This window comes from Poecilia reticulata, chromosome 13 (genome assembly GCF_904066995.2).
Source record: "Poecilia reticulata chromosome 13, P_reticulata-male-v2, whole genome shotgun sequence".
NCBI classification, from domain to species: Eukaryota; Metazoa; Chordata; class Actinopteri; order Cyprinodontiformes; family Poeciliidae; genus Poecilia; species Poecilia reticulata.
In genome coordinates, this window is record NC_088842.1 from 21672402 (window position 1) to 21691397 (window position 18996).

Genomic DNA, 18996 nt, shown 5'->3' on the forward strand with positions numbered 1-18996 from the left:
ATTTCCTGTTTTTTTTTTGCCAATGAAAAATGTTAAAATTGTTGGATATGGGTTGTATACAAATGCAGGTCTGTTTTTGAAATTGTATTTGATTACATTCCAAAAACATGTCTCTCTTTTGTCTTCTCCTTCCCAATTATGCACAATTTTTGCTGGGAGATTGCATAAATTCTTTAAAAAAAAAACATAAACATTCATACATTTTGTGGTGGCATTGTGACAAAATGTGTAAAGGTTCAAGCTGTGTGATCGTGGTTTGTCTGCAGTGATCATAAACCAGCAGAGATCTGCCCGCATTCCCAAGAAGTGAGGTCAGAGACATCATCCAATCCCAGCTCACCTGAGATCTGCCCCAACAAAGAAAGGTCATCTGGAAGCTAAAACTTTATTTATTTTTAATTTTTTGAAAATATATAAAAATACAAATGTTCTAGGGTTAACTATGGCACATTTAAAGAGTGTTATCTTAACCACGTGCTTGGTCGTTTGTTGCTCATCCATCAACAGGCCTTTCATGAAGCACAAGGAATGCAGCAGCGGCAGCAGCTGCAGGCCCAACATCTCTCGCTCTTCGTCTAGCACCAGCAGCTTCAGCAGCACCACGGGGGAAACAGAAGCTCTGGAGGAGCTGGAGACGGTGGGTAGAACATTTATTTCACCCAGGGTTGACGTGGAAAACTCGGGGAATTAATATAAAAAAAGAAATTGGAACATTTTAAAATGAAAAATACACATTTGTAACAAATCGGGAGGCTAAGAGGGGCGAAAAAGCTTTTAAAGATGGAAAAAGTCCATAATTGCTCAGAAGTACATAATAGTGGGAATTAAATGTCAAGCTTATAATTAGAATTGATGCAAATCTTCTCATCTTCCTTGGTTCAAATGACACCTCTTGTCATTGTGGCAGTAATTTTATGTGAGACGTTCTGCTTAAAAATGGCACCTTGTGAGGTTAGAATCGTCAAGAGTAATTTAAGGCACCAAGTGTTACAAATTGCGTTGAAGGAGGTGCAGATTCAAGCTTTTTAATGCACAGGATGAATTTTCTTTGCTACATTTGGTTAGAACATTAAGATATGTATCTTGTCTGGATCACTTTAAAAGATTTTATAATTTATAAGATTTTATCAGCACTTTAGCAAATCTGAATACAGCTTTGTTTAAAAGGGTTGCATGTGGGTAATGATACACATGTTGAATAATGTGATATTTTTTTTATGTTTCAAGTCCCTCTTTAGATGCTCCTTTTTCTCCAATTTTCTGTAAAGTTAAACACGTTAGAATATTAATTATTAGTGGCTGTCATACCCATGCGTTGCCGTCAGAGTGGGCAAAGTTTAAATAATTGATTATTTTCAGTCACTATTGTTCAGTGCCTTTTCCTTCACAGCATTGTGATGTTTTTGCTTCGCCCTTGTAGGTCAGTCATCCGTCCATCACGTCCACCTCTGCCTTCAGTCCCTCCCTGAGCATCGACAGCCAGGGATCAAGTACGCCTGTCATCATGTGCCGCAGTCCAACAGGTAAGTTGTAAATTTGATCTAGTGAGAGGAGATCTGGTTAAAAAGAAGTGGTTTTGCTAGTTTTTTGTTGGTGCTTATATTCTGCAGATGGAAAAGGGAAAACATCACCCAGGTCAAGTTTGAAGTTCCGCTTTGACAAAATGAGCCACTCATCCACAGCTGTAAGTCTCAAATAGGTCCCAAACGAAAGCAGTTGTGTTCATCGGCAAGTGTTTGGAGTGTATTATCAGATTTTCATAACAGAAAATGTTCAGTAACAAAAACAAAATAGAAAAATATAACAAAGCAGCATGGAAGAAGAAGAAGCAGCTGCTGTTTTTAGTGATTTTTTTCTCTCCTTTCTCTCTTTCAGTCTGAGTAGATTTGTGGAAGGAAAAAGCAGCAGACTTCCTCAGTGAAGAAGCAGCGTGACTCTGAGGAAGCTGACTAAATCACATCACCAGAAAAATAAAAACATTTGTACAGCCTTTACTAAGAACCATAAGCAAAAGGCTAATCTGACTAGAGCTGCACGGGAGATCCTGCGCACTATAGACATACTGATATAACTGTGAGTGTAAGTGAAGAAAAGCAGCTCATACACGTTCACTGTCTTTGAAGCAACTATTAGCTGCTTAATCTAGCTGCAGCATAACTCTTGTTGTTCCTATGACTTGAAGGTCTTGGCATGGCTGTAAAACTGTGAGTGTAGGGCGGGCAGTAGACGGCGCCTCAGCTTTTTCTTAGACATCATCTTTCATACAAGTGTACAAGTTTATGGCCGAACTGTTAGTCCTCATCCAGCCAACTGTTGAGCACTCTGTGGAACCAACGACAGACCGCCGGATGTCCCTTTTACCTTTACCCTTCAATGGTACGTCTGCAGGCAGTTCCTCTTTTGCTTTGAGAAAAGAAACTGTGAGCAGAGGCTCTCCCATATTCACAAAGACCTAATGTATAGTCTACTTACAGTAGCAAAGCCTTGTGGAACTGTGGAGCCTGAACTTCTTCGTTATGAATATTAACGCTTTTTTAGAGGACAGCTATGAGTTTTTGAGACGCTTTTGTAACCTTGGTGCCCGTTGCATTGTGTCCACAGCACTCTAAAGATGTCTCCCAAGCAGAACATTTCTACATCTGTAGGGGTGACCCACAACACCCTGATTAGACACAGTAGGAGACACTGCCAGCACATTTTAGCCACAAGCTTATTTTAGCCACAAGCTGCGCCTTACAAACTCTCCAAAGCCCTTTTTCTCTCTGCTTGTGCGTTCAATCCCTCACCGTGTGAGAGGATGAGAAGTTCCTGGATCTGGCTACGGCACAGCTTGTGGGAAGCCAAACTACACCCACATTTTCTGAAGGGGACAAAAAAGACGTTGCACTTACTGAAAAACATTTCACCTCTGTGTACCTCCCATTGAAGCTTGCTAGCTCGGTGTATCAGCACACATGCTCTATGGTGCTTGTTTGTTTTTGTTTTTTTTAGCAAGGAAGTTTGCCAGTGAGGGAATCAATGAAGACGACTTGAAAAATATGCTCCACCAGGCCTTTGAACCACCTTTCATAGAAGTTACTCTTAATGTGAATTACAGTCTTGTCATTTGCGTTTAATGCCATGGTAGCTATGGTTTCAAACTCTTTAATTTGCAATGATAGTTCCTCTCAAGCACAACAGGGCCGTGAATCTTCTGTGATTGTCAGCTGGCTGTCGACATATTAACATTAGCATTAGACTTCAACATTGACTTCTGTGTTTTTAGTCTGACCAAACTAGAAAGCAATGAATATCGTGTTTTACTGCACAGGAAGCTGTTGGTGAAATTGAAGACGGCTTAGCAAACTGAAGTTTCAAAGTTCACACGCATTGCAAATGTCCTCGTTTATTGAGTTTTAACGTCTTGGGAAGTTGCTCTGGATGAAGTTACTTGAAATGTACGTTTTCATATACCTAGACTAGCGCATCATTTTGAAATGGGATAGGCCACCAATTACCTCGTGCAAGGAGAGTAGGGACAGAAGGAACAGGAAGTTCTGTTTATCATTTTGTTTGTAGCGGTATTGCCCAAAAAATGTCCTGCAGCCATTTTTCTCTGTCGACATGCTTAATTTATTATAGTAACTTCTTTTGCATTGATGTCATGTACAAACAAATCACTGCAGAATATGCTAATTAATTAAAGTAAAATTATAAAAAGAAAATATATTAATTTAAGAGATGTCTAAATAACGTATATGTATATTTGGTTATGTAATGTGCCACTGAGAATTTATTCTACAATAAAATGTTGTATTTTGTGCCACATGTGTTTGTTTTTTTTTACTATTTGCAAGGTGTCCACACAATGCACATAATTTATAAAATACACTTTATTAATTTTAGGAAGTAGATCAAACTCAAACTTTCACCCTCAGATGAAAATCAGTTGGTTAGGATTTTCAATAACAACTCAGGAATAACCAAGACTCTACCAAAAAGACACCAGCGTCACTATTCACAGAAAAACAAGTTCAACATCAACACACACTGAATATTTGAACATAATGCCAAGATGAACATTCAGATCAGTCATAGTGGGGGCTTTAAGCCTAACGATGCCATACCAGGCCTCAATAATGGGGGTGGCAGTCTTTTTCTCATACATTGTAGACTGTGAAAAGTTGATTAAGATGAAATAATGAATATAAAAAATAAGCCGACATCATTTCATCTGTTTCTTCTTGTGCATTCTGCTCTGTCGAACCCCCAGTCGGTCGAGGCTGATGGCTGCTTGTACTGACCCAGGTTCTGCTACATGCTACTATGTGCATCCTCTGTAGGAGGGATTGCTGTAACGTCAACGACTCAGTGCCAGCCCCTCCAGGAGGAGTGAACGTTTTAAACTGATGACTCAATGCAATCTGCTCGGTTTCCTTAGATCAGTGGTTCTTAACCTGGGTTCGATCGAACCCCAGGGGTTCGGCGGAGCCTCTGCCGCTGAGGTAAAGACACACTTGTGTAAAGTCGTGATGACGCGCCCCGCTTTGCCATCACTTGCTGCAGAGGATCACGTTAGATTGCTTAGCCAATCAGTGCTGCGGAGGAGCACTGATTGAAGGAGCGCCACTCTCCTTAGTCGCATCTTTTCGGGTTTGCTACTGCCTCTAGTGGAGTGGGGGTGGTAACACAACTAATATAATTGCTAATTAAATGATCTAAACAAGACCTTAAAGTGGTTCCAGTTTCTCTCGATGGCCAACCTGTTGAAACTGTGGCAAATTTTAAATACCTTGGGTCGTTCCTAGACAGTCAGCTCAACTGTGCTGAAAACACTGACTATATTTTGAAGAACTGTTCTCAGAGATGCTACCTTTTAAGAAGACTTAGTGATCTTCTTAAAGAAATTTCTTGAATTTGAAAAAAATAATAATTTTATTTATCACGAAAGAAGGGTTCAGTGAATGCGCATATGAATCTGTTGGGTTCGGTACCTCAAAAAAGGTTAAGAACCACTGCCTTAGATTGAAACTTTTTAAACTACTTAGAATAATTAACTGAGCTTAACGTACTGCTTGATCACTAGAATAAAGTAAATGTTCATTTTGGATAAAAATGCCTCAGGATGATTCATTCAGTATGAATCAGCACTCTATAAATAAAACTAAGCTGAATGGAATTAATAAAAATTAAAAACTACCTCGAGGTTATTCAACTTTACCTCAAATCGACAGCTGGACAGTTGAAACCTGTGCACATTAGTTATGGTAGGACAATAATCCTAAAGACCCAACCAAACTGCTTTTGTAATGTACAAAGCAGGCTGAAACTGAGCTTCTTGAATACCCCTTATGATATGACTAAAAAGTTGGGTCAGTGCAAGAAAACCCATCTCATTTAAACACGTTTTCACCTCTAATGGAAAGTTTTGCATCCAACCAGAATGATGCCAGGACCTTGGTGATGGCTCAAAGACATTGAATCACTGAAGTTGTGTCCAATATGATCGTTCCGCTACAGCACAAGAACTGGAAAAATAGATGAAGGCCAAAATAAATGGGATATACCACAGACATTTGGACCCGACTGCTCCATATCTCCGTCTTCTGCTTGTCAGGAAAATCTGACAGATGAGTAGACGGTGGGTTGAGCTGGCTCTCTCTGAGCCTTTTGATTCCTCAGGGCATCTTGAGAAATGTCTGCGTACAGCAACTGTAACATATAAGATGAAATAAAACTATGTGAAACTTCTACAAGATCAAATACGCTGCAGACAAACTTGTGGCACCGAACATTACAAAGGCAATACTTTCCCCTACCTCTGGCTTTTGCTGGGACGGTGAGGGAGCTGAAAAAGTTCGATCAAAATAAAAGTTTAGCTCTGACATCATTAACATTACATTTACGTTAATTTCTTCCCTCTATGCTTTCGACTGCTGAAGTTAGAATTGTTAGATACCTTTGTGAGGAGGAGCAGTGCGTTTCTTTGGTACTGGGCGTCGGGGCGGAGGCTGTGGAGGCTGATGTGATCTATCTCTATGTCCATTTGCATGTAAGACCTCTTTCCTGGGATGTGGCTGTTGCTTAACCTCTGAACTCAGGCAGCGAGCCAATCCCAAAATGACAGGAAGACAAAGAAAGGCGCCAGTGCAGACCAGAATCCTATGTAAGAGTTTTCTCTGCGAGGCAACACCTGCATGTCGGGGATGACGGAGAAGAACAACAACACACAAACACTAATGACTAAAATATGCATGATCCATGTTTGATTAGCACATGTAAAAGAGCAGATATACCTTTTGTGACATTCACTTGCTTCCAATGGCTTACAGCCTGGCTTCCATCACTCCATTTCACACTGCATGTGTAAAACCCTTCATCTGACTGTCTAACACTCAAAATCTTTAAATGTAGTTCGCTTCGATTGGCACTGACTGGGGCAATGGTGATATGGTGCCTTGCACTGTTTTCAACAGTGGTTGAAGTTGTGAGATTTTCCCACAACTTCAACCAGTTGCCTGTCCAGTTGCCTCCACAGTGCTGAACCACACAGGGCAGAGACAAGCTGCCCCCCGCAGGCACGAAGAATGTCTCACGTTTTCCGTGTACACCCTGACTGCATTCTTCAGAAAAAACACCTAAACGACAGAGCATTCAGTTAGATTAATAAAGAGCATTTTGTTTGAAAAATATGAATTGACAGCAGTCACTCACTTTACTCATGCAGTTGGTTTCTATATGTTTAATATTCCAAAAACCACAAATAGCCTTAAAATGAATTCATAATTTAACGAAGAATAACCTCAAAAAGTCAGAATTTTTCATTTAAAAAGAGTACACCTAAGTTGTTAAATAATGTGGAAAAAGATCAAGTTCAAGTGACATGAGAGTAAAACTTTACTTTGACTTATCATGGCTTTATGAACAGTATGTACTCATCTGAGTCAAATTATACAACTGCAAAAGAGACCAACCATTACTTTGGAAAACTGCTGTTTTATTTCTTACAGCTTCCTCAATAAAATCTAAACAAACACAAAACGTAGCTCGAAATGTGACAAGACAGCATGCAAGTTTTCAGACGAGGCTGAGTTGAAACATGTTCTTACCTCCCTGAAAGATACACAGACAGCTGATCACACGCAAGATAAACGCATACATGTCTGGTAAAAAAAAAAAAAAAAAATGCTGTTGTTCAGTCAGCACAAAATCTCAGTTCCCTTGTAAAGATCAAGTCTCCATGTTTTGGCTCGCTGAAATAGTCGGACAATCTCGCACTCTTTTAACTTAACATAACCTGTTTATTCTAACCATTTTCAGCCTTTCTCTTAGCCTTTCCTATTTCTGTGACTGTCAGGGGATCATTTTCGGTTTTCGCTTTTCTTGCTGCTTTTTTTTTTTTTTTTCCTTTAGGGGGAGTCAGAGGAAGGAAGTGGCCCATGAATCCAGCCCCTTCACAAACACACACACATTAGGATTTGATTTAAGGGAAGGCACTGGCTTCAACAGCAGGATTACTGACTTTCAAGCAGGAAATGGGGCTCATTTCGAGGAAGTGTAAACTCCAGTCTTATGAAAGACCTCAGAAACTCATTTGTTCTGCTTTGCATTTACAGTAGCTCTTGTGGCTTATTTGAGTTGTTTTGTTTTTTGACATTTTTGAAAAACATATTAACAGATGGTTGATTTATGAAAGCAACTTTAGCTTTTACATACAATAACTCCATGCAGATCATTATTAATTTTTGGATTCAAAAACAGGTGAAAGTTTCTGGGATTTCTTAAACATCTTGTCTTACTAAAGTATTCATTGTTCTTAAATTTCACATCAATTTCATTTGTTAGGACGTCAAGCAATAGATCAACATAAAGCAGCACATAACTGTGAGTGACTTTTTGAGAAATTAATAATTTAGTAATACATTTTTACTAATTCAATTCTGAAACTATGCCACATTCAGTTCGTTCTACTCTGATTCCCTTAAATAAAATGCAGTGCTCCCAAATGATTTTAGAAGTCACCTAATTGGGAAAAAATATTAACCTCTATCGTTTTAATCTCAGTGGAAATTCAGCTTTATTCTGAAGGCGTTAAGAGATTTGGTAGTGAACATTGGTGAACGAACAGCATAATGAAGACCAGACAACACAGATGAATATGTGGAGAAACTGAGAAAAGGTAAAGGTTATTCAAAATAATACCCATGTCCTTCCAAGTGTAGTTGTGGTGCTATATTTAGAGTATTATCAGTCTACTTTTACGCATCACATGAAGTCTGTTATAACTTTTCAAACTTGTATTTGCAGAGGTAGTTTGAGTCTACACATACTGAACACAATTTGTGTTCCTTTGGAAACTTTTTATAAATCTGTTGTACCACAATTGTGCCCAGCTACTCTTAGGCTTTTCTGTACTTAGTCATTTTGAAAACCAATAAATTTCAGTTCTACTTTCTGCTGGCTGTGACGATGCACTTATTTTTAATTCAGTTCATTTCAGTTCGGTTTTAAAGTACTTTATCAATCCCAGAGGTGAAATATGTTATAACTCATTCAATTTTCGTCAAAACGTTGTTGCAGATGCAGATGGCTCTTGGCAGGAAGGATCTTCTGTCGGAGTCTGTATTACACCGGCTCTTGAGAAGATATTTTGTTTTTCTGTAACAAGTAATAGTGTCAGGTTTTGTTTCAGTTTGAAGGAGGGATTTTGTTAGTCTCACATTGAACTTAAAAATCAGTTTGTTTCTGTTAGAAATAAAGACCCCCTCTTGGTTCTACTTTACATAAAATATTTGTGAAGAAAGGGATTTCTGAGCCAAAGGTCTAATACTTTAAAAATATTGAAAAGATTTGTATATTTTTGCTGGGGATAAGGGAACAATTATTTTTGATGTGTTCAAATGTAATTGTTAGTCTAATTGTATATACATTGTTGCCTAATTCTCTTATATACAGATGCATACATATAAAGTACTGACAGTCAGAAATAGAAATTAAAACAATATTTTCTGTATCAAAGTTACACAAACGTTCCAAGCGCTTTTACTGTGTCACATTTTGGCAGGGCTACTCCCATGTTCAGCGGAACAAGGTCTCGCTGGCAGAAGCTGGATATTTAGATTAAAACCTATTTTATTACTGTGACTAAAAGCAAAACAAAAAACATAAACCAGAAAGGTTTTTAATGGGTTAAATGAAAAACTAAAGGCTTACATATCACACCGGGAAGTTTCGATGGTTATAATTTAGATTATTTAACTCCGCCCAAACGCCACGTCAAAGATCGAACCAGAGCAGAGAAACGAGCGCACCCCTTGCACACACTGACTCCCTGTCGGTGAATGAGATAAACAAAGAGCCGGCGACTTTTTTTTGGGACTACACTCTAAGCTTCTCACGCTCCTCAGAAACATGGACGCCGGTAGGTTGAGCGTGGCTGTGTCCCTTTTCAGCCATGTTGGTTTTATGTCGCCGACCAGCTAAAACAAACGCTCTCCAGCATCTTAAGGGTTGACAAGTGATCGAGCTAATATGCTAGGTTAGCATTCAGTGCGCTAGCAGCATGCCGGGGTGGTGAGCTAGCAAGACTACCGTGTTCTCTCTGCAAAGTTGGCAGCTTATGGAAACAAACAGTACGCATGGGACAAACACAGAGACCGCACTATCTATAAGCAGATAGTAAGGACTATATTCCATGTTTGAAGTTGTCAGATAGAAAATGTAATGCTTCCTTCTTAGCCAGCTAGTCCAAAATTGACCTGTCAAACTCTTTAAACTTCAGATTCATTTCCTTCAGAGGAGAATGTGCTAACTGATGTTTTCTGAATTTTATTTTTTTTAATGTAATGGCTTTCCGAAATAGTTGATGTGCTCCCTGTCTCGGGTTTTACAACTCTCTGTATTTATAGGCTAATGTTTTGTGTTTTTGACTTGGATCCGAGTGTTTAGATGGCGTGCTAAATTTACACTGAATTATTTGTCGATTTGCGAAATGAAACAACGTGTCTTCTTTTTAACACATTTTGATCTCCGTTTTCCGGCTTCATTTCAGTGGTTGATCTGCCCTTTGGTCTTTGTGCCGCGATGGGCATCGTAAAGTGCTTAGCTAATGCAAAGACAGCTGTAAAACCTCTGATGTGTGAATTTGCAAGTCACCCCTGGCTGCCAGGGCTTGGCCCCAATCCATAGAAAAACCTCTGTGCTGTCAGCTCTCGCCATTCATGCCTTCATGTGTTAAATAACAGGCTAAATACTACAACTTTACCATCCTACTAACTCGGTGACTATTAGACTTCATCTCGTAGCTTCAGCTTCAACCTGGTATTAGAAAGAAAAAAAAAAAAACTGCTGTCAGTGTAAGCTATGTTTGCTATAAACTGACACTGGCATCCCTTACTATTTTTCTACATTGTCAGCTTTAATCAGGATCAGTGCATATTTCCCCGTAAGGGAACCAATATAATGTTGACCTCCTGGCAAAGCACCATCTGAAAATATTTTCTGCCTTTGGTTTGTGTTTATTTTGATAGGTTGTGAATGTAAGCTGATGAAGTTTGACATTATGCCAGTCTCTGCCTTTCAGCAACTGACGCGGAAGCGTCGAACCATCGGCAGCATGCATGACTAGGCAATGTCCTGCTCAATGTTTAATTGCTCTCCACTATTATTTGACTGAATTACAAACCGCCGACTGGTGCCACTTTAATTCTGTCAGTGTGTGTGTGTGTGTGTGTGTGTGTTGCGTGTACCCGTTAGTCCCCCAATCAGCGAGACCGGACAAGCTTCCAGTGTGTTCTTCTTACAGATGGAGCCAGATAAGTGTTCAGGACCTGATCTGGTCTGCCCTCTGCAGCTAAAGTCCTCCAGTACTAGTTGGCAATATGGAAACATTCTTGAGTTTTGTCCGCGTTTGCTCCAACTGGGCATGTATTCCCCCATTAGAGATGTTCTTTTAACAGCATTTATTATCCCAAACAGGCAATTGTTTGTTGTTGAGTCCGTTTGGAGGGTGGAAAAAGAGCGGCACCAGACGGTTGAAGTATTCAGGAAAAGATGAGGTGTTGACTAACAGCTATTGATCTGGTGTTTTCCAAGAATGATTTTAATGCCGTAGTGAGTGAGTGCTGTTGAGTCGAATCCCTAATGGGAAGTAGTGCGTTAAACCTACAGTGTGATGATGAGTCATGACGGTTACACAAAAAAAAAGCCACCTGACTCCAATTGAAGTTGAGCAACTTGTTTTTTTGAGTACAAATCTGTACTTTTATCTCCCTCTTGGGTTCTCTAAAGGTTTGAGTCCAGAAAAGGTGACCACCTTTACAAAGCGCCTGCGATCCGAACCACGTTATCTGTTGGCCCAGAATGTTTCCACCTGCATCGACCCGTTGGAGGTTTGTTTGCACCGACAGACTGTCCAGGATACTGTGCACATCTTTCAGCACTCTATTCCCACGGAAGGCAAACCTATCACCAACCAAAAAAACTCAGGTATGTCGCTTAAATTACCTGTCGCTTACAAACCCTACAGAGAACAGATAAAAGATAACAAAGTGTACGTAACTTTGGGTCAATGAAGATGCATGTCTTTCCAATCATTTGCTTTGAGAGATTACCTAATTGACAAACCAATACCACTTTTGTGTAATTTGATTTTCAGTAGAAATCCATGTGTTAAAATGACCCAGTGTATGTCCATTCTTGTATTTATTTAGGAATATGTTGAGTGACAGTTTGGTGTCATGCCTTCACTAACTGGTTTATTGCCGTTTTTCGACAACAGGGAGATGTTGGATCTTCTCGTGCCTCAACGTCTTGCGACTTCCCTTCATGAAGAAGCATAATTTAGAGGAGTTTGAGTTTAGTCAGTCTTATCTCTTCTTCTGGGACAAGGTAACGTCCTCTGCACAATCTCATTTTTCTGCTTGTTGATACCTGGTTTTGTGTTTTGCAGCATGACAGTAATTACAGTTTCTTCTGTTAGCATACTGGTTGTGGATCTGTTTGAATCGATGCAATGTTATTACGCAGCACTCTGTCACCTTGTCATTGTTCCTAAAACCCTCTTTTGTGTGTTTTGTTTTGAACTGATGTCACAGTGACCTCTCACTGCAAGTTTCAAGCTTTGTGTATTTTTACCTAGTTTTTTTCTTTCTCCAACGTGTTGGAACATTTTCCCAGTCAGGAATGCAGCTTTCATTTGTGACTCGTTGAAGGGAAATGGAATAACATTGCAAGTAATATTAATCGTAAATTTAACAACGGGAAGGTAGATCTTTAAAATTTGTTGCTTCTGTTTGTGAGTAACTTACCAAAGTGAGCTTCTCCTATAATTTCACATAATCATGTCTTTGTCAGCTTATTTATCCAATAAATTCTCAGCTGCTCCTGTTGTTCACCAAAACTATTTTTTTAGCATTTGTACTTTTTCCTGATTTAACTGTCAGAAAGCATAACGGGTGAAAATTTACCCAGTAAAAAAACTATTATTAACAAGGCACATGTTCTTTTTTAACAGAATGTTCTGATTCAAGTTAAACACATTATCTGACAAAAAACTCACTCACTTAAATTAGACCTTTGCGATGCTGTTTTGGCTATATTTACCTGTTTGATGGTTATTAAGCAAAAATCTGGGCTGGGGCATAAACCTGCTGCTTCTAATACAATAGTTGCTGCAGTTTTTTATTTTAAACAGTAGATGTCACAGCAGAGTAAATCTACCTCTATTCATCAAGTGAAAATGCAGAAACACAAACCTTCCAAAAGTCTCTGTGTGAATGTTTCTGTCCTGGTTGTGGGGAGGGAAACGGCAGGCGTTGACCAGGTGCTAGAGGCGACAGAATGCACTAAAGTGCAGCTGTTCTCATTATTTCTGCTCATCTCTGCCTGACCTGCAAACCAACAGCATCAACTCCCACACTTTAACAGACACAGCTCGGCATGTTCTGTGAGTTTTGATGGCTATGGTGCGAGCCTTCAGTTTATTTTAGGCGTAGCGATGGGAGAAGCGTTGTGCATATGTGTGTTTAACAACATAAAGTACATCCACCCACACACACAGAGTGGGTGCTGAGTTCTTGCCATCAAAGGTGAATGTTGAAACTATTTTTCTACATAAGTTGCAGACATTTGCAGACGGTGAGAAGAAATTGTTGAATGTGCCTTTTTATTCAGTGTATGTAGACTTTGGGATTCAACGGGGTTGCATAAAATGTCAGGGTAGCATAAAATAACAGTAAACACTTTGCTTTTACAAGCACAACTAAAGGTAGAAAAAATGTGGCCAATCTTCATAATGGACTGAAAAAATCAGGTTTATTAATGTGAACCATCCCTTTTTAAAGTAAATAAACATAAGAGCTGTCTTTTTTTGTTTGTTTTTTTGCAGATTGAGCGTTGCTACTACTTCCTCCATGCGTGTGTGGAGACGGCACAGAGAAAGGAGCCGGTAGACGGACGTCTGGTCCAGTTCCTTCTCTCCAATCCAACCAATGATGGCGGGCAGTGGGACATGCTGGTCAATCTCATTGGTTAGTTCTCATGAAACGTAAATTAAATAGTAAATTAAAGCTAATACTTTCTTGGATTTGTACAATGTTTCTGCTTTTCACTTCAGAGGTTTTCTCATTGCTTTTGTTCAGAGAAGTACGGCGTCATTCCAAAGAAATGCTTCCCAGAGTCACACAGTTCAGAGGCTTCACGCAGAATGAACGACATCCTCAATCATAAGGTGCAATTTAGCTCTGTGTTCTGTTGAAATCACATTATATTTCCGTCATTGACTTGTGTTAGTAATAAAACAGAGCTGTTTTTGTCTCCCGCTTTGCTTCAGCTGAGGGAATACTGCTTGAGACTGAGGAACATGGTGGCCAGTGACTCTACGAAGGTCGAACTATCTGAAGCTATCGACTCCATGATAGAAGAGGTGAGCCTAGCAGGGAATACACACTCATGTTTTCTTCTATCATGTTGACGTACTGATTGATTTTGGAGAGATTTTTTTACTTTTACTGTAGGGGAAAGTACTGACTAAATTTAGTCTCACTAATAATAATAATGATAATAATACATTTTATTTGTTTTTTGACGCTCAAGGTCACCTTTCATAATTTAACATAAAAACAAACACAAAATTGAAATACATAGTAAAGATGGGTTTTGAGTTTGTGGCAAAGAGTCGATGTTACGGAGATCAGGTCAGTGAGTCCCAGAGTTCAGGCAGTAAAACATTTCCACAGTGAAACATTTACTGTGAAAACAATGGATTACAGAAAAGAGAGAGATTACAGAAAAACTTGGTCTGATCAGCTTCTCTCTCAAGTACTCACACTTTGATGTTTAGTAGAAGCAAAAAATAGAAATGTATGAATTAGAAATGTGCCGATCAGGTTTTTTCCTGCTAATTCTGATTCCGATCACCCGTAAGGGCCGATCACGGCCTATCACCGATACTATCACATAATTTTTTTTTTTTATCATAAACACTACCGATTACATTATGTGGAAAAAGGACCCATGAATTCACCTTAATTTAGACAAAAACTTGTTTTTAATAACTTTTTCCAAGAAGAAAACTAAACTAAACAGGCATTGTGCAAATTGTACTGCTATCAGTAATACTATTTTTAACAGACTGTAAACGTATGAAGGCTCTGAAGAGGCTAAATAATAATAAGAGTCAAAATAAAACCTCTCAATATTGCCAAAAAATTCAAGTATAAAACTTAACATTCAAAGGCAAATACAGGATCCATTACAATAAACAATCTTGAAAATGAAAACTTCCTGATAGCATGGTGGCTAGCTGATTACTACTAGTTCTGAGTGGCTGTTTCTGACAGAGCGGAGTAATCATGCAGAGCAGGGAGGAGATCGATTATTTTTTTTAGAGATTATCTGTCTCATGTTAGGACAGCAAAAGTTTGAATATGTATGTAAAAAAATTATTTTTTTAAGTTAGATGCTGCAGCTTTAAACAGGTTCGGTGTGAGAGTCACTACCAGGTGGAGCAGAAGCGGCGCTCCATTTGTGAAATATTACTAGCGGCAGTTCAACAGCGAGAACAAAACCAGCGTCTTACATCGCAGCTCGAAGACTTAAATAATTTTGCGGGTTATTTGTTTAGCTTTCTGACCGTCATGCTAATCCGGGTGAGTGTTTGTAGCTGTGCGCTGCTTTACCTGCTATCTAATCCTCCATATGTCTTTTTTACTGCAGTGAGCCTCAATGTAGCCAAACTCCGTCAAGTGGCATTGTTTTTATGCCATATTAGCTTAGTCGTGTTGATGCATTTTCACATGCTTCACCCCGACGTAATTTTCCACCGTAACACACAAACGTCCCCATTCACTCAGGGCGTTATAGTTTCACATCGCTTAGGATTTGTTGCTGCGCGTTTGCACATTGTGAAGGAAAGAGGAGACCAGCTGCACAGGCAGGCTGCGAAATGAGATGCAGGTGATCAGTTTGTGTGATCGGCAACAAGAGACCGTGATCGGCGATCAACGATCATACACTTTTTCACGGAAATCGGCCGATTATGATCGGTGGCCGATCGATCGGCACACCTCTAGTATGAATGTTTTTTATAGATTGCAAGGGTGTTGTTACTTTTAAAATACAGTGTAATTTTTTTGTCGTATGATACATTTATATTTTTTATACAGGCAGTTCAAAATAAAAAGTAAAGTTCAACTCCAAATGCCCACATTAGAAAAGAAAAACGGAATTTTATTTATTTATAAAAGAATATAAAGTCAGTTTTCAGATCAGAATTGTAGATTTTTATGGACTGTTTCCTAACTTATCCAGTCACTGTGAACTGCACAGTTCAATTCTGTAAGAAATATGATTTTGTGTTTTTACTTTGGATACAAGAGAATACAATTTTAGAACTATTTTTACCCAGTTCCTTTTTTCCCCCACATATTCAACTTTGTCTGGTTAGATTTCTTCGAGCTGCTTTTATAAGATTTTTCTTTTGCTCCTTATTCTGAGGAGGAAAAATTACAATTGCGACAAGTCTAATCTGGTCACAATCGTAAGTCTTAACAAAATGGATGACTCAACAAGCATCTAGACCATTTAAAATGCATTTGTCTGCAATTTGTGACTTGAGGATTTCCTCACATCAAGTGCAAAAGACTGAAGCAGAATCTAGTACTTAATAAAACCTCAAGGAATTTTAAACATTTTCCCTTTTGAATCTCTACACAGTGCTTACTTACCAAGCTCCCCTATTGAACATGTTAGTGTTTGATAGTACAACGTAAAGTGAAATGTGCTATTACTTTACCTGCAAACACCACTGAAAACCATCCAGGTCCCACAGTGGTGTGTGTAGCTCAGAAGGGACAGGGCTTTCTCTGTCATGGGTCCTAAGTTATGGAACGACTTGCCTTCGCAGGTCAGAGAGACCCCTTCACTGTCCACTTTTAAAGCTCGTCTTAAAACCCATCTATTTTACTTGGCTTTCAACTCCAGCGGGATCTAGTTTTAAATTGTATGTTTGTTTGTAAACTGTAAGAGTTTTTATTTTTTTTATTTGTTTTATTGTTATGTTGTGTTTTAATGTACAGCACTTTGTATCAGCTGTGGTTGTTTTAAAGTGCTTTATAAATAAAGTTGGTATGGTATGGTGTACCCCGGTGTGGTAATCGTCATTGTGTGGTGAAAATGCATGACAAAACTCTGGTTGATGGCATCTCTCAAAGCCAAGAGATTGTGATGCATTTTCTAATACTTGTTGTTGGCACTTTTATTGTCATAGCTATAAATACCAGAAAGTATCTGGACGAGCTTCAGCATCTCACTAAATTTACATCCAGTACAGGCATCGAGGGCAGTGAAAGGTGACTCAACCGGCCAAATATATTACTGGTGTGCAGAGCTTGAATACATGTCACTTGAAGTATCATAAACTGAATTTTACATCCAACCGATCCATGGTTATTATTTATTACATTGTGCACCTCTACTCTTTCATATTTCTTTCTAATTAGATTAAATATACACACACTTTTCTCAATTTAAACTTCTTTATCTATGTCATGCTCTAAAACACATTCTGCTGCTAGAAAACCATGGTGATCACATAGCAGAAACGTAACCTGGAGAGTGTGATCCTATGTAGTTTTTGTCTTTCTTCTGAAAGTTATGTAACTGACTAAAACATGTACTTGCGTTTTACAGGAGAGGGACAGACTGCAATGCATGATGGTCCAATAGTGTTGAGCCTTGGTGCGCCACATTTAGTGCGACTCAGAATAGTGTGACAGACACTGAAATCACAGTTCAAAACTCACTACCGAGAGGCTTATTTAATGTATGAAGGATTCTGTAAATGATTTTTGCTGAAGTGGTTAATTGTTTACTCCATTCAGCTTTGTGTAGAAAATGTGGGTTTGATAGTCAGTCAAGTTGAGTGAGTTGAGCTTCTCGGTTCTTGCAGGTTATGCATTTGTGGAGCATTTTGCATTGTAAAACAGAATGCTGCTGTTGTAGCTGAGTTATTAAGAGAGAAGCAGACTTTAGACAGTCCGCTTCTCCACTGATTTATTCCATTTTGACCAGCAGAGGGAGCTCTCCATCAATGCAAACCTGGGGAGAAAAATGTCCAGCGTAACAGTGGCCGTAAAAGTAAATTGAAGGTATTGAAGTTTGTCAGTCAGCAGGTATTTGCTAAAATTAGAGATGATTTGAGAGATGGAACAAAAATTCAGGCTTTCGTATTTAAACAAGATGGCACAAGTTAATCAAGTTTCATTGAGAATGTTGAACTCATCTTGGTGCATGCCTACACGTTTTGTTTTTTCGTTAAATCACAAAGCTCCCCTCTCTTGTATCTGTAACGACAGGGTTAACTAGAAAATTCCTGCAGAAATTTTGACCACAAGGTGTCAGTCTCCTTATGCATTGCTATGGCATGCCCCTAACTAGAAAATGGCACTGATAAGAATAAGAATATTTTTTCCACTCTGACTGGCTGCTGTTAGACCTACCAATTTTAACTTGAATGTTCATTGCATTTTTCGTAGACGCCTGTGAAAATAATTTATATTCCCATGACATTTTTATTCTCTGGGAAATTATTTTTATGAGAAATTCAGAAACAAGCATAAAAATCAAAACATCTACAATAGTGATAGTAATATTAATGATAAAATAATAGTCAGTGCAAAGTAGCCTGCAAATTCTTTGGTGGGGGGCGGTGAGGGACCTGGATAAAGGCTAGGGGGGCGTTGGTCCAAAAAAGGCTGAGAAACACTGACCTAGTCTATACAATAAGATTTAAGCTAAATGAAGGAGCAGGTGTGTGCAGTTTTCAACCCCTAATTTCCTCCATGTCTCTTCTCAGATACGTGGTGCATAGCTGAGGAGATCCTCAGGTTACACCTCAATAAACTCTAAACCATCTTTAAGTTTATAATAATATATGTGTTCTATGTACAATGTACGCTTCACGCATTAGTGTATTTTTGTGTGGTTTTTAGAGCAAATATCACATATATAACTAAACACAACATGCAGAGAGTTGAACACTGTTTGTCAAGGAATGTAGTAGTAAAATATAAAATAATGATATAAAACCTGAAATAATTGAAAGAGGAGAAAAGTAAAAGTTATACATTAGAAGAAAAATACATTAGAAAAAAAGATCTGAACAAGGCATAGGAAGTAGGAAAGAAAGCACAAAAATCCTAGAAAGTGGAAGGAGCATAAAGAAATCAGAAACACAAGCAGACATGAAATTGAGCAGGAGAAATCACATTAAGCAAACAAATTGTTAATTGCAGAAGAAAGACCCTGGTGCTGGAGCTAACCTTTGTAGGAATCAATCAATCAATCAATCAAATGAGCCATCCATCCATCTATATGCATACATCTATTCCAATTGTTGCACACTTAAAAAATAATCAGTGTGGTTTATTTCGAACACTTTCGAAATAAGTGTTCATCTTTTATTTCGATGAACACTGTTGAAACAGGAGAGCGACAGTGAGCGCCTTCGCTGACCAG

At 38.8% G+C, this 18996-nt stretch overlaps 3 protein-coding genes across 15 annotated transcripts in view; 2 read left to right on the top strand and 1 right to left on the bottom strand.

The window, feature by feature from the left end:
- rap1gap2a (RAP1 GTPase activating protein 2a) overlaps window positions 1-3805 on the top strand; it is a 98434-nt gene extending 94629 nt beyond the window's left edge. For all 13 annotated transcript variants that reach the window (XM_081614276.1, XM_081614280.1, XM_081614274.1 and 10 more), the window contains 5 exons: window positions 267-365; window positions 508-637; window positions 1421-1523; window positions 1611-1684; window positions 1876-3805. In XM_081614276.1, the coding sequence (XP_081470402.1) occupies window positions 267-365; window positions 508-637; window positions 1421-1523; window positions 1611-1684; window positions 1876-1884 (415 nt within the window). In that variant the 3' untranslated portion in view covers window positions 1885-3805. The remainder of the gene's footprint in view (window positions 1-266; window positions 366-507; window positions 638-1420; window positions 1524-1610; window positions 1685-1875) is intronic.
- Window positions 3806-3854: 49 nt separating this feature from the next.
- Window positions 3855-7672, bottom strand: LOC103474801 (uncharacterized). Its single transcript, XM_008426039.3, has 5 exons — window positions 7089-7672; window positions 6276-6617; window positions 5939-6172; window positions 5799-5827; window positions 3855-5691 (listed from the first exon to the last, which is right to left on the bottom strand). The coding sequence occupies exons 1-5, from the start codon at window positions 7138-7140 to the stop codon at window positions 5593-5595; spliced, it is 756 nt and encodes a 251-aa protein (XP_008424261.1). The 5' UTR covers window positions 7141-7672; the 3' UTR covers window positions 3855-5592.
- Window positions 7673-9242: 1570 nt separating this feature from the next.
- Window positions 9243-18996, top strand: part of blmh (bleomycin hydrolase) — a 30350-nt gene continuing 20596 nt past the window's right edge. Inside the window, exons 1-6 of the mRNA XM_008426040.3 lie at window positions 9243-9400; window positions 11269-11466; window positions 11759-11868; window positions 13367-13508; window positions 13620-13708; window positions 13811-13903. Of these exons, the coding sequence (XP_008424262.1) occupies window positions 9391-9400; window positions 11269-11466; window positions 11759-11868; window positions 13367-13508; window positions 13620-13708; window positions 13811-13903 (642 nt within the window). The 5' untranslated portion in view covers window positions 9243-9390. The remainder of the gene's footprint in view (window positions 9401-11268; window positions 11467-11758; window positions 11869-13366; window positions 13509-13619; window positions 13709-13810; window positions 13904-18996) is intronic.

What these genes read in the sequence shown, in the direction of transcription:
- LOC103474801 (XM_008426039.3), bottom strand. Translation starts at nt 7,140, where the DNA reads ATGTATGCGTTTATCTTGCGTGTGATCAGCTGTCTGTGTATCTTTCAG. An exon ending in GCAAGTGAATGTCACAAAAG is followed by an intron (nt 6,173 to 6,275) that starts GTATATCTGCTC and finishes CCCGACATGCAG; the next exon opens with GTGTTGCCTCGCAGAGAAAA. An exon ending in CGTCCCAGCAAAAGCCAGAG is followed by an intron (nt 5,692 to 5,798) that starts GTAGGGGAAAGT and finishes TATATGTTACAG; the next exon opens with TTGCTGTACGCAGACATTTC.